General features: G+C 41.0%; 1 protein-coding gene across 1 annotated transcript in view; it reads left to right on the forward strand.

The window, feature by feature from the left end:
- Positions 1-511: 511 nt before the first annotated feature.
- The window catches only part of Arhgap18 (Rho GTPase activating protein 18), a 162,114-nt gene continuing 146,637 nt past the window's right edge, over positions 512-15,988 (forward strand). The window contains exon 1 of the mRNA XM_028766460.1: positions 512-686. Within this exon, the coding sequence (XP_028622293.1) occupies positions 565-686 (122 nt within the window). The 5' untranslated portion in view covers positions 512-564. The remainder of the gene's footprint in view (positions 687-15,988) is intronic.

Below are 15,988 nucleotides of genomic sequence, written 5' to 3' on the forward strand. Positions count from 1 at the left end.
ATCCCTCAGCCATTAGCCATCCAGCAATGCCTCTCCGAGACAAAAGGAGCTGACAGAAGGACAGGGGAAAGCCCAGTATTTATGCTCTTGTCTAGTCAGGCCGTGAGCTGCCTGAAGTCTGCACTAGGCTTTGTGTATCTCAGGCGGCAGAACCCAGTCAGTACAGGGAGTCCATGGGGACACTGGTGAGCATTGAGCGTTTCCCACGTGAAACAGAAACTCTTTCCCACGTGAAACTCTCTCCTTTTATAATTATTTCAGCTGAAGAATCGAATGTTTAGTATGAATTTCTATTAAAAAAAAAACCCCAAATTCCTGATCTCCATTGCCGACTGTTTATTGTAGTTTGACTGGTTGTCACTGGCGCCCCCTGCAGGCTTAATGAAGTATTTTCTTGGCCTGCTTCAGCTTGGCTGGGAAATCCTCTGAATGCTTTGTGACTTGGCAGCACATTGCAGCTCCGCAGTATGAGGCCTGCAGTCAGCATTTTCTCCACGCTGTAAGGTTACCTGGGCATTCCAGGGTGGCGGAAACTCGTGATAATGAAAAGAGGACACGCTAGGGATGAGAAATGCTCTGTCTGGCCTACTTTGGAATCCCATACCACTCTTTGGTGGTAGGTACCTTCTGATGCCAGGAGCTGATCTTCTCTTCTTCAAAATGGTGGGCTCTCACATGGCTTATTGGTGAGTACAAGCAGCAACGCGTCTGGAGAATCCACTGAAGTATGTGTCCCACAACACACATATTCAGTATCTGCTCCCTTCAGTTTACAAGGTAACCCAAACTCATCCACACTCGCTAAGGCTTTCTTTTGTTTACTCTTGTCCTTTGCTGCAGAGGGAAGATTTTTTTTTCTTTGTCTTTCAGCCAGCAGGTGGCAACCAAATTAAAGCTAAAAGCTCACCTTTTTTCAACATGGGTGGAAACATCGGCTTTTGCATAACAAAATTGCAGTTTGAACTGAGAGCATTTGGAATTGAAGGAGTCTCACCATGAGTACCGAAGGCTAGGTTTCTGCGCCCCCAACCCCCTTTGATTTTGGTTTCTGCATATCTCTATCAATGCGGAAATCCTGAATCATCCTGCTTCGGACAACACGGTACTTTAAGTGAAATGACTCTGTTCCCTTGATCTGGCAGTTTAAAAATCAGCATTCAGAGATGAAGTCATAAGCTGACATGACAGGCTCCTTGTACAGATCCGATGTTGTTTGTGGGTTTGCATATTTTGTTTGAGTTTTTAATTTATCAAATGACGAAAATGTCACTGCTATCCTGAGTATTGCTATCCTGAGTATTGCGACCATGAAAACACACTTAGCATGGTTCATGGTACACAGCAAATTCATGATTGAACTGCACAGTTTAGATGATTTATGCTATGCTTATAGACACACCTTGGACAGAAAATGGGATCACATGTGGTCTAACTCTTTCCTCATTGGATGAGGACTTGGAGATCTAGAAAGGTTATTTTCATGGAGCATGGAGTTACAGAGAATAGTCTTTTTTTTTTTTTTTTAAACACAAATTGTGGAAGGCAAAATGACCAAAGCCAGGAATTTGCTTTATTTATTTTTCCTCCTCCTATACCCTAGGGTTCCTCATTATTTCTCACTGGAGTTTGATGATACTGAGCCTGGCTTGCCATTGAGGGCTAACTGCCCTGTTTTTAAAGACTGGCCAGGATGGGCAGTCTGGTATCATCATGATGGATGTATTCAGAAGTGTCCCAAGTCACCATCACATGATACATGCTGCATGTGTCCCTTGACATAACAGAAAAGATAACCCCTCATACTACCTTTCTTTCTCAAGGCAAGTCAACCCTGGATATCTTTCTCTTTAGAAGACTATCCCTACTGTATCTGCTTACATGGCCAGTGCCATGTGATTATTTGAATGGCTAGTAGATGTTTCTATTGCTATATTCCAGGGGAAAAAAAAATCATTAACATGCACTGGCTTACTAGCTGACCTGAAGGTTTGCTAGGGATTAACCAAGACCTCTAAAGGAGTAGCCAGAAAGGCAAACATTTCCTTTGTTTAGCTTGCTGCTTACCACTCTTGGTTTTATGGTATCCATAGGGTAAGGGAGGGCTGGCCAATAGCTCTTTACTTAGTTGATGACTGTTACCATCTTATGCATATAGCTGACAACCTGAGGTCTATCAACTACCACACCACACTGGTGGTCCTTGTCTCTCAACCAATCATGGACTCATCATATTGGAGATGAAAGAAATTCCCCAGTGGAATGTGCCCACCTTTTTATTTTATGTTTAAATCTCTCTGCCTGCCTGACCTACCCTCTGTGTGTGTATACACTCATGTGGTTATGTACATGTTCCTGGGTAACTGCAGATGCATGCACAGAGGTCATAAAACACTAGATGTTAGTCTTTACCTTACATCTTGTTAGAGACAGGGTCTGTCTTTTGTTGGTTACCACTTTGTGTGCTAGGCTGGCTGGCCCATCAGTTCTAGAGATTCTCCTTCTTCTGTTGGCCATCCTGCCACAGTAGAAGGAGGACTAGAGATGTTGGTTACTGTACCTGACAATACATGGGCTCTGGGGATTTGAACTCGGGTCCTCATGCCTTACCCAACGATACAATTTTCTTAACCCAACCACCTTCCTTTTATATATGAAAAATCTCAATGGGCTATCATTGAATCATCAGGTCTCAGGTAAACAGAATATTATTTTATGCTATTACTTAGGGCAGAAGGGATATACTTTTTAGTCATTCCAATTCTAGTTAAATGCTCCAAATCTGATATACCATAACTGATGGTTTGGGGAAGCTAAAAACAAGAGACTTTCCTCCTCTGTTATTGCACTCGTGTGTAGTACAGTATAACTATGTATCTTCTTGAATCTTTCTTTTCTCTGTCAGGGGTCTCTCTGACACAGGCTTTTATTAAATTTATAGGGCATGGATTTTATTACACCCTCATGATGATATCAGGAGATTGAACAAAACAAAACCTGAAATTCACAGGGATAATTTAAGCATAAGCAAAAGTGAGGTCTGGGTGGGTATCATGCAGGTGCCCTCTCAGAGATGCCAGTTCATGTCATGGGATTGCTGCCTCTGGTCCTACAGATAGAAGATCCTGAGTGCATGTCTGTTTCCTGGCTATGTACACAAAGCAAGAATACACAAAGGAGGCTTCCAGCCTTGGAATAATTTCAAGTAGCGAAGTTAATAATGTCTCTAATGTCTAGGATTTATAAAGCAAAGGTCTTCTAAAATTAGGTACTTGTAATTTATAATTAGACTTAATTATAGTTGTTGATTAGTCGAAAGTGGTAATTTAATGCTGTGCTGAGAAAGATTACGGACTTTGTGTTCTTTTCTTGTGCATTTGAAAAAAACTAGTATTCTGAAGCTCAATAAGACAAAGACAGGTTGCAACTACTGACAAATTAGTCTGTTCTAAGTGGTAGTGATTCTGGGTTCTTTAAAAGGGGGTGGATGAAAGAACACAGGGAAAGGCTGGAGGGGTGACTCAGCACTTTCAGCTCTTGCAGAGGTCCTGGGTTCAGTTCCCATCACCCATGTGGTGGTTCACATAATACATAACTCCACTTCCAGGGGATCTGATGCCCTTTTATGACCTCTGTGTGTAAAAGTATGCAAGTGGTGCACATAGATTTATGAAGGCATAATGTTAATACTCATAAAATAACTAAACCTTTAGAAAAGAAAGAAAAATAGATTCCTTATTTTAGACTGTGTAAGTGGGCAGTGAGTGGATTTCCTTCTCAGCTGACAGAATTTTTTATTAACCGTGACCAATTCTGTAATAGCTTACTCTTAACTACAGCCTTCCAACATTTATCTTACTAGGGGAAGAATGTTCCTATCAGGAAGCTAAATATATGCCATCCCTCCATCAAGTTCTCAGAGCTGAACCAACTTATCTGCCTACTTTCTAGGGAAGCAGGGCATCCGAAGTCCTATGTCCTTGGCTAGGTCAGTGACATTTGGATCAGCAGCAGTATCAACAAGTGACCATATTCCTGGTGGTGTTTTAAAGACAGGGATACAGTGAATACTTTCTGCCCTCAAGAAATGTAGAGTTCTCTAGGGCCTGTGTAGGGGGAGGGGAGGAAACCTTGACAATAAGATAGAACTTCAATATATGGTGTGGTGCTGGTGGGATAGAGGCCTAGATCTATTGAGGAGGGATATAACAAAAATGAAAATGATTATGCAATGAAATGTTCAGATGTCAGTGGTTCCACTTTTTAGAATATGGCTGACAAAGCCCTAAGTTAATATTAGATAATTTATGCAAGAGGAAAAAGCCTTTACTTTAAGAACTACTAGGGTCTGATGGTTTTAGTCATACTTACTTAAAGCACCTAAAAGAACAGTCTCAAGCAACTGTTACATGGGTTAAGAAGGCAAGCAAGAAGTGGGTATGTACTTTGACCCAATGTGGTCAAATCCAATGTGGTTGGATTATTGGACCCAGCATCTTCTTGGCATAATTGTGGGTCACGTTGGGAAGAGTCCTTCATTATAGAGTTGGCATTTATTATAAAAAGATTATACTGCTGGACACAGAGGGATACTATAAGCCCAGAACTCAGGGAGTTAGAGGCAGGTAGATTGCTCTAAATTTAAGGCCAGCTTGATCTATGTAAGAAGTTCTATGGCAACCTGAGCTACCTACTGAGATCTCATTGATCCCTGCTCCCAACAAATACAAATGGTTCTAGTGTTATCATACCTTTAAAATGTGTGAAGTCTGAAAAATATTCATGCTTAACACATAACAAAGGTCACCATGCCCAGGGATCTCAAGGGAGACCAGGAATATTAAGCACACAGGGTTGTCTTTCACATGGAAAGATGTACAACTTGTTCTTCCATTCAGAAAGCTATGAATTGAAAATGGTTACAGTCTGCTGATCTATGTTAACTGTTGGGTAAGGCCATATCAAGTTCCCACAGTCAGGACCAGGAATATCCAATAGTCTAAATGACTCACTATCTGTATAGCCAGAGGTTCTCCCAAGTTCCTATGACCAGGACCAGAAGTGGTTAATAACCCAAATGACCTCTATGCTATTTGTATAGCAGAGACCAGGCAAGACTCTTCCTTAGGCCCTTAAGTCAATACAGATAGCCTATCTCTGGAACTCATCTTCTTGGAAGAAATGACGTGTACCCTGAGTCAAGTTTTGATGTAATCACACTTCCTTGTGCAGCAGGAATTTCATTACACCAATTTTTTTCTATATTATCCTGTGTTTAAAATTTTGAGGAATAAATCTGGCATCAGACTCCCCAAAGTCTTGACCCAGGATAACAAAGTCAATCTTGAACCAATTTTTCATTCACATTTTTTTTTGTGGTTCACACTCCTGCTTGCTGTGATCACCTGCAAGGCCCCCTCATTTCTTCTCCAGAGAGAATATATGTAGTCCTTGCATGGTTAAGTCTTGAATCAATGATATTTCCTGTGACAGATGTAATAAGCATGCAGACATCTTGGTTTCCTATTTCTCCAAAAAGTCTTCCGAGTGTTTAGAATGCTGTAGTTGCTCTGGTTGCTTTTGTACTCCGTGATTTCACTAATTACACAAAATGATGATCAAATCTTGCCCTGTTGTAGAAACTTCTGGAACAATCTTGAGGCAACAAGTGCATAAAATGAATAGATAAATAAACCCAGAGCTGTGATTGCTGAGCTGGGAAGACAGCTGTCTGTAATGTCCTCCGCTTGTAAGTATCACAACCAAGATTCAATGCCCAGAACCTATGAAAAAGAAAACCAGACATGCTGATCTGTGCTTGGTAGTCCAGCAAAGATGAGGTGAAGACAGGTATAAAGATAGGTGGATTCTTGGGGCTCTCTAGCCAGCCAGCTAACCTATAACACAGCCTACTTGGTAAGTTCCAGACCAATAAGTGAACCTGTTCTCATTTTTAAAAAGAAGGAGCTGGGCAGTGGTGGCGCATGCCTTTAATCCCAGCACTTGGGAGGCAGAGGCAGGCAGATCTCTGTGTTCGAGGCCAGCCTGGTCTACAGAGTGAGTTCCAGGACAGCCAGAGCTACACAGAGAAACCCTATCTTGAAAAACAACAACAACAACAAAAAAAAAAAAAAAGAAGGAAAAATGGAGGATGGCTCCTGAGGAATAACACTCAAGGATGTTGTTTGGTTTTGACAAGTAAGCATGTGAGCATGTGTACATGGACACACATATACACACACACACACATACACACACACATACACACACATACATACATACATACACATACACACACATACACGCACACATACACACATACACACACACATACACACATACACACACATACACACACATACATACACACATACACACACATACACACATACACACATACATGCATACACATACATACACACATATACACACATATATGCAGACATGTACATGCTTATACACATGTGACCAGCAGCTGTCATTTTGAATTGAATTCCTAGCACGGAAGCCAGTTATTATGGGTGTACAGAAAAGGAGGTAACTCCAACTAACCTGCTCTTTGTGTTTATCACTAAAAGACTGACAGCTTGTTTCACTCCCAGAGTGCCCTTCATTGTGTGTATTCCTCTGATCTTTTCTCTCATCTGTCTTCATAATCATAACACTTAATTACCATTTATAGGTAGCATGCCACTTGCCTTGAGGGTTAGAACAGTGCACAGAATTTTAAAAGATTTATTAATTATTGACCAGATACACACAAGTATTGGCAGTACTCATCTATATTTGTATCTATGAAAAATGCAAAATCCCTAGTAATAGGATCAAGCCTGATGAAATGATCAAGTATGGAGACTTCCTCTATCATCACAGTTCCCGCGGAGTTGAAGTGAGAGGACACGCAGCGGGTAACCCTGCGTTTGAAGCCAGGCTGAGATGCCTGACGAGTTTCTAGCTAGTATGAGCTGAGATCTTGTCTCAACGTGGCTCACACCTGTGCCCCAACATTGACTACATTTGTTATGTTTTAGTGATCCTGAGATGTTTCTTTTATTCACCTTAGTACTTCTCACAGTGGAGTACAGGATGCCATTGCTGGTTTCCATAATATTATTGCCTTGTTATTTATTTACCTGTGACATGCAAAGTAGTGAATAGCCACCCACCTAACAGAGCAGAGCTCCTTTAGATGGGGGAAGTTGTCAGATCACTACTGAACTCACCTTAAACTTGCCCATGCTGTTGTGTAAGTAGGCTATAATGAGGAGAGATCGAGGCTTTTAGATCAAAGGATGTTTATTCTGGGTTCTACCTCTGCCTTCCTTCTTCCTGCTTTTTCTCATTCTTATCTATGTGCTGAGAATGTGGAACAGCTGACATTCAAGGACGAGAAGGCGGGGAGTTACCTGCCCTTTTCTGCCCAGCTGCTCCCCATCTCACTGTACTTTAGGACAGCCCTGTGCCTGTTCCTTAGGCACCTGTCATTCCCATAGGCTCAGAAGCAGAAACCTGATGGCATCGATGAGCAGTCTCCCAGAAGCCTTTGATTCTAGACTTTCCCTGGCTCCCACAGGCTTCTCCCAGGCTGCTGCATGCAAGTGCTTATCGACTCCTGTCTTTGAGTCTCTTTGGACAGACAATTTAATGATGCCACACAATAACTTCATGACTGTACCATGCACTGCATCCTTTTTGGGGAGAAATTTACCACTTGCCCTCATCCTGTAAACAAGGAATAGTCTCTATTTAAATGCGAGGAAAAGGAAGAGGATATTATATCAGCTGGCCTGGAGCTTGGGGAGCAGATGTTTTTCTTGATTCATTGTTCAGAGAGAATCCTCAAAAACACTGTCCTCTATAAATCAGTTCATACTTTTCTTTAGCTTGGAGACGGCAAAACCTTGAGGGTGGATTGGAAATTAAGGATAAGTGCTAAGAACTCAAAGCTTGCTGTAAAACACTAGCTCTCAGATGTGAGAACTGTGGGGTTTGAACCAAAGTGAAATTATGGTGGTAGTGTATGGAGACTTTTTAAGACATCTGAGTCTAGCCTGATTTCTTTTTTTTTTTTTTTTTTTAAGGCAGGGTTTTACTAGGCAACTGTAATTGGCTCACCCTAGTACTCACAATGTAGCCCATGTTTGCCTGGAGCACTCAGATGCTTAGATTACAACCATGTGCCAGAATGCTTATCATTTTCAATTATGAGATCTTATTTTGAACTTAGTAGTTCAAGTAGGCTGCAAAGTATCAAATAACAGGAAATAGAAATGACAGCAATGAAATGTCAAACCAAAATGAAGATGATACTGGCGCCTGCTATGAGAAATTTAGGTTAAGCTGGGCAGTGGTGGCGCACGCCTTTAATGCCAGCACTTGGGAGGCAGAGGCAGGCAGATTTCTGAGATCGAGGCCAGCCTGGTCTACTGAGTAAGTTCCAGGACAGCCAGAACTACACAGAGAAACCCTGTCTTGAAAAAAACCAAAAAAAAAAAAAAAAAAAGTTTAGGTTAGGCTTCTACATGGTCTAGTCTCTGCCCTGACTATCAAGGCTTGGCTGTGTAAAGCACTGGCTCACCATAAAGACTGTCAACTGGACAGCAAGCATGCAGCACAGGAGGGAGAATAGCCTGATGGGCTTCTTGGTCACAAAACAAGCAAACAAAAAAGTTTGAAGTTTAATGCACTGAGGGGACTTCCTTAATAGATTTTAGGCTTCCTTGGCAATGAGCAAATTCAACATTCAATAAGGCAGACACAGAACACACTCCCTGTCTCAATCTCAAATTCTCTGTCTCTCTGTCTCTCTGTCTCTCTCTCTCGGCATATAACTCTTACTCCCTTGGGCAAATTACCTTCTTGGAGAGGAATGTCTAGAGATCTGAAACTTTATTTTTTATTTTTTGATTTTTTTGGTTTTTCGAGACAGGGTTTCTCTGTGTAGCCCTGACTGTCCTGGAACTCACTCTGTAGACCAGGCTGGCCTCGAACTCAGAAATCTGCCTGCCTCTGCCTCCCAAGTGCTGGGATCAAAGGCATGCGCCACCGCAACCCGGCTAAAACTTTAATCATGAGGGTTTCAATGCATTTTCTTCACTTATGACACAGGTAGTTCATAACCACAACCACAGGTTTTCTGAGGCCTTCCCACTGTGAGATCACATCAAGCAGGGCTGTTCCTCTTACTGTGTGCTAGATGTCTGCATTCATCCAGGCTATGAAAAATAGGGATAATTGTGTACATTCTTCAAAGTCTTGAAGATTCCTTTGCCACTGAGTTCCTTTGTATCACCCCTGCCGTGAGTGGCCGAGTCTGGAAGGAGGAGATGTGGTCCAGACAAGTCTGTCACTGCTGAAACCATGTCCTGGTGACCCATGTCAACTACAGTGACCTTGTTGCTGATGTATGTCTCGGTCCTCTTCCTTCTGTCCATGTGACTCATAGCCAGGCAGTATCCCTTCTTTGCATGGATCTGGTTATGTGTCTACTCTGAGCATTCTTTCTGGATTATTTTCTACTCCTTCCAGAATAAAAACAGTTGAAGGCACTAAAATCCCTAATAACTACTACATATTTATCTACTTTTATATGAGCCTCCCCCTCTCCATAGCACACTCTTCCCAGAACATTTTAGAAACTGACATATGGTAATCACGCATGTTTATGGGGTACAATATGATGATTTATACATACATACAATGTAAAAGGATCCAGTGGAATTATCGTGTCTGCCCCTTAGCATGTATCATTTTTTTATGTTGAGAAACTTTGAACTCTCTTCTAGTTCTTTGCATTCTGAAGTCATTTGTCTTTTAAAAATGCATTTCCTCTCTTAGTATTGAAATATACATTTTTTGTAAGATTGATCCAATATTCAATATTATGAATAGTTACACCTTTGCTCAACCTCCCTCAAAACAAATGTCAGAGGGCTGAGTGGGACCTGACTCACCATGCCTCTCCGAAGTATTTGTTAGAAGCCAGCTAGAGTCCATGTAAGATGAGCCAGTATGCAGCTTTAATGGAGACATGGACTGACAGAATTTTTTTTTTCTTTTGATAGATGAAGGATTGCTCATTTCCTCAAAGTTTCCCTCAGCAGCCATTGTTGGTAGGCAGGTCTTGCTCTTGGATAGTGAAGAACTCTTGGATAGCTTCATTCCATGCCTCTCATTCACATTTGAAAGGGTAGAATTTTTGTTCTTGCCTGAAATCTTTGAAAAAGCCTTTTAAAGAAAATGTTTGATGGTGACTCCACTGGCTTTGCTTTTGATAGTCCTGGAATGCACGTGCATTCCCAGTCGGCTGTGTGAAATGCGGTAGAGGCAGGCTCCCTCAACAGAAATCAAACTGCCCTGTTTTAGGCTGTTTCACTGTGTATGCGTGTGTCTGAGTGTGCATGTATGCGTGTATGTGTGTGTCTGTGTGTGAGTATGTGTGTGTCTGTGTGTGAGTATGTGTGTGTGTGTGTGTGTGTATGATCTTTTCTGGGTGATGTATTCATCTCACCCACCACAGCTTTGTTTTGATCCTTGCAAGGTTAAGACAAATATTGCTTTTGAGCTAGGCGGACTTACAATAGGGAGAGTTCTGGAATATGATTCATCTTTCTGACCAAACGTGTGATTCTACTGTGTTGATTCAAGCCCTTGATAACTTAGAGAGAGAGATACATTTCTCGAAACACCACAGTGTGAAGTTTAAATCCAAAGGCTTTGGAAGGTTGTATTCACCTTCTGGAAAGAAGTTTTAAAACTGCTTCTGTTTGAGCAGAAGAGGCAGCATGTTGTGACACATGCGTGCATAGATTTCTCGAGAACACCTACGTTCACACCAAGGCCGCCTGCTTTCCTGCTCCCGTAGCAGTTGTGATGGAAGCCGAGCTTTATGAATGTCCACTATGTAATAGACTAACTTTGGAATGTAAGAAAGGCGTTGCCACATGCTTGGAAGGTGATGGCCACATGGAATGTTTACTACTGATTAATTCTTTCATGTAGGAATGGGAGGTATTTAATTTAATGGGATGATTTAATATTATAATGTAAGTTTTTATTGGTAAAGAAACACACATACACACACACATACACACACACATATATGACACTTTTAAAGGAAACTACAAAGATGAAATACTGAAGAAATAGGCTGATGAGAAATAGATTTATTTTGTAGTAGAATTTACCTTTTTTTTTTTCTTGCTATTTGAGTTACAGACAACCTTAGAGTTCTGTGAAGATTGTCTTTTTCCCTAGGAATTACAGTATAGCACAGGAGCTTAAAAAACAAAGTTATTTAAAAATGATCAGTTGGGGCCGGGCAGTGGTGGCGCACACCTTTAATCCCAGAACTTGGGAGGCAGAGGCAGGCAGATTTCTGAGTTCGAGGCCAGCCTGGTCTATAGAATGAGTTCCAGGACAGCCAGGGCTACATAGAGAAACCCTGTCTCTAAAAACCAAACCAAACCAAAAAAACAAAACAAAACAAAAAAAATCCTAGCACTTGGGAGGCAGGCAGATTTCTGAGTTCGAGACCAACCTGGTGTTCAGTGTGAGTTCCAGGACAGCCAGGGGTGTACAGAGAAACCAAAACAAAACAAAACAAAAACAAAAACAAAAAAAAAACAAAAACAAAAAGATCAGTTGGGCTAGCAAGATGGCTTAGCAAGTGAGAGAATTTGCTACCAAGCCCAGTGACCTGTTAGATCCCTGGAACCTATCAGGCAGGAGATGTCCTCTGACTATCCATACATCCTGTGGTTTGTGCCTTTTCCTCAACACAATAAGATAAATAAATAATTGTTTGAAAATTGGTTCATTAAAGCTGCCATAAATTCTTATGGTTGATTCCTCTTTTTTTTTTTTTTTTTTTTTTTTTGTTTTTTGAGACAGGGTTTCTCTGTGTAGCCCTGGCTGTCCTGGAACTCACTCTGTAGACCAGGCTGGCCTCGAACTCAGAAATCCACCTGCCTCTGCCTCCCAAGTGCTGGGATTAAGGCGTGCACCACCACTGTCCATCTTGCAGTCGATTCTTTTGACTACGCTGTGGCAGCTCTTGAACTTGAATATACGTCTGGAAAGTGTATTGGTTCTAGGAGGTAGACATTTCCTGGTCTCTCAACCGTAGCTCCATAATCATTTGGCCTGCTTTCCCACCTCTGCCTCAGTAGCTGCTTCTATAAAAAGCATGGCCTAGGCTGGATGTAGAGGACTCTTGGATAGCCTCGGCCCTGTAGATGTAGAGGACTCTTGGATAGCCTCGGCCTTGTAGCTTTGAGTCTCTTCATTTTCATAAGGCCTAAGTCCTTTTGATTATAGCTGTGTTCTCAGACCCTGTGTAAGGAAGAGATGTCAGCAAATTATTAAACCAAATGATGGAAAAGTACCTAGGAAGGTATATTTCAAGAGCACAAGACGACTGGGTACAAGAACATTTAAAAAGCTGTGTCTCCTCTAGACTGAGAGCAGGACATTTGGAGGAAATTCTTGGTAGTATCAAGCCTATAAATAGTACTTCTTTCTGGAAGGACTGTGAGAATATGTGAAAATTTAGCAGTCATACTTCAGATCCAGGCTAGTGGCCTATGTGTGTCCAACCAGGCCTCTGGCCAACGGCACTAGGATAGTCATGAATGACACACAACACACGATTGTAAGGTGACTTACAACTGAGTGTGCGGATGTGTATGTGTGTGCATGTGTGATTTTTTTTTGTAAGTAGATTACAACGTTCTTAAGCTTGACCTTTGTAGATGACAACTTCTGTTTCCATGTGAAAGGTTGAACTCTTAAATGAACTGTATTCTGAATTTTTTTAAGTAATTCACTAGTTTTGCTGAAAATTATTTTCAGGGATTAAGAATATATAGCCAATAATACAAAGTCATAAGTTCAATAAAAACTAATTATACCAAAATTTTGCAGAAATAGATTTTTTTCTTTGATTCTAGGTTGCTATTGATGGATGAGTCAACTTTAATAGGTTCTTGGGAAATGAAAGTCTTGTCACAATATCAAATTTTCTCAAGGACTTAAATGTATGTACCATATTAAAAAAAACAATTAACAGTTATTTCCAAGGAAATACTCACACACATACACACGCACTTGACTTTAATTTATGAATCATTTTTACTTTCACTCTGGTAGCAATAAGTTCTGCAAACTCTGATTTTCAGGGTTCTGTGTAAGCACAGGAAGTTCAGAGTCATATGACTACCCTCTTGGACTCAGATAGGCCTACATGAAGGCAGGCCTATCTAGAATTCTTCAAGAACCAGAGTGGAAGTTTTATGGGAAGCCAAGAAAGAATTTCTCCTGAGCAGAACAAACCTGCAGGCGTGTTCTCAGATATTTGTTTGCAGAGACATAGAGAGGATGTTGTCATGTACACTAGCACAAAATTGTATCCTGTGAATTGTGGGCTTCGCAGCAAATTCATTTAGTGCTTCAGGAGCCATCCTTGATTGGTCAGAAAGGCTGCTGATTTTGTAAAACAGTGCCGTGTGTTCTGTATCTTTTGTTTTTTTGTTTTGTTTTAAAAGATTGTGTTTTAATTATCATATGTATGTGTGTGTCTATATGAGTATGTGCATTTGAGTGTAGGTGCTGCTAGAGGCCAGAGTTAACATGGCAGTTGTGACCTGCCTGATATGGGTGCTGGGAACTGAATTCGGTTCTTTTTATTCTCTTAACCACTGAGCCATCTGGCTCCAGCACATTGTATGGGATGTTTTGCCGTGCGAGGTCCCTGCCTTTATCTTTTGAGTCCTCTTTCTGCTTCTCTCTCTCTTCGGATATTGAAAATTTCTGGAAGTTTCTCTCAGCACTCTTGATCTGTCTGTCCCCTGATCTGTTGTCTTTGTGTAGGATGAAACCTAGACCCTAGAGTTGTTTCTTTCTGTGAGGTAGAAGAAACTTTGAAGCCCTTGCCATTTGTTTCTTGCTAAGGCTTTTGTATTTGAATACATCTGCAGATAGATTCCTAGATTTTCCAAACTTTGTCTCTATACACAAACAAAACTCAACTATGTGTTATGTATAGCCCTAGAATGTTCCTCATTCAGACTTTAGTCAGTTGTATTGAGGACATAGCTCTTATGAGAGTGAGTAAAGTAGAGAAAGAAAAGTAATGGAAAAGTCAGTCATGCAATGCACTTGACTTTGCCAGACAGTGTCTAGTTTCAACATGACAAGTGGATTCACCATGAAGCCCTATGACCTTGAACAGCTACAGTCCTGCTCTTCAAAAGCCCTCTCCAAGGCCCAGTGTTTAACAAACCTTATATGCCTCTGGGAATACAAACTTACTCTATCATTGCTGGACATATTTTTTTTCAAAAGGAATAAAAGGTTGTTTATAATGGCCAGTGTACTTTTGTCTCATTAATTTGGGGAGAAGACTCTTAGGAACGATTGTCTCTTAGAATACAGTCCCAGTGTTTTGACACAAAACTGTTTCAAAGTACCAGAAAAATACATGTATGTGTTGGCCAGACACACTGCATTTACTCTGTTTGCTTGAACACGGTGGATAGCTTTGCTCTATGCTCTTGTCCTTGCTATTTGTCTGCTGGGTTCTTTTCATAAGCACAGCGGTGTCAGTTCCAAGATAGCTCTAGCTTTCACAATATCTAAGTGCTCAGACTCAACAATATCACACACACACACACACACACACACACACACACACACACACACACACACACACAGGGGCTCATGTGCCCTGCTTATGCTACCTACAAGCGAGGAGGTGCCACCTTCCTCCAGTCTAGAGTAGGCAAAATTCTAATATGTCTTATAGGATTCTTGTATGAGTAAATGAGAAACCCTATCATCCAGGTCTAAGAAAGAATAAGGACACAAATATTAGCAAATATTATTTATTAGCAGCAAACTCCTTAACTGTTAAAAAAAAAAGCTTTTTTTTTTCTCTCCCTTAAATGTTTGCAAGAAGCCCTAAATCAGCCTCCAGCTGTGACAGTTGCATATTATGCTGGCTATGACTCATACGTATTTTCCCCTGGAGGGACAGTTAAAATAACTTTGAAAATATGGTAGAAATGTTTGAAGCTGTCCAGATAAAGGCAAAGGCTCCATCCCTCTTTGCCCCAGATAGGATTAGTAACAAGTACCATTTCCAAGGAGGTCCATTTCCGTTTCTATAGGCAGAATGTGTTTAGCTGTAGCTTCTTTCCACAGAACTGACCAGAATGGAAGCTTTTAAGACTTACTCATGAAAAAGGCCGGAGGAAACCCAGAATGGCCACATGGAGCATTCCCTTCTCACTAGTCAGTCCTACTCCAAATCTCAGTGATATGATATCACTTAGGTAAGACAGAAATTCTCAACTCATGAGTCTGACACACTACTATAAACTGGGCTTAATGTTGCTATTTGAAAGATCGTTTTCCGTATGACTTAGCGTCTGTCTAGGTTTTATATCATCTTATAGATGTGATAATTCTTTCTCACTTATTGATGTTGACTGATGGGCAGGGAAATTATTAATTAATGTGTGCATTTCACTGCAACGTTGCTTTCTTCCCAGTGCAATCTTGTATTACTAAATGGGGACCTATGTCAGAAGCTGAACAGTTAGTAAACTCTTCCATACTGGTAGCACTGAACGTAAGAATTTTTCAAATGGTTTTTGAACATGGTTGTCAAATTGTCAAACACTGCAGTGCTATTGCCAACCTATTTTGAACAACTTGAGTGCATAAATTACAGCTTTCTTCCCCCTTCCTGTGACATCCAGTACATCACATTTGAAGAGGACGAATTCAATGCATGCTTAAACTGTCTTGATGTTTTTAATTACTTTCTAAGATGACTCATAACAGGAAGCATTTGGCATGAGCTCAATAGTTTGGAATATTAACATTTTCAAGGACATGAAATATCTGAAAAGGTAGACGGATTTCTGAGTCTGAGGCCAGCCTGGTCTACAGAGTGAGTTCCAGGACAGCAGGGCTACACAGAGAAACC

Source organism: Grammomys surdaster, unplaced genomic scaffold (genome assembly GCF_004785775.1).
Source record: "Grammomys surdaster isolate TR1022 unplaced genomic scaffold, NIH_TR_1.0 168, whole genome shotgun sequence".
In the NCBI taxonomy this organism is placed as follows: Eukaryota; Metazoa; Chordata; class Mammalia; order Rodentia; family Muridae; genus Grammomys; species Grammomys surdaster.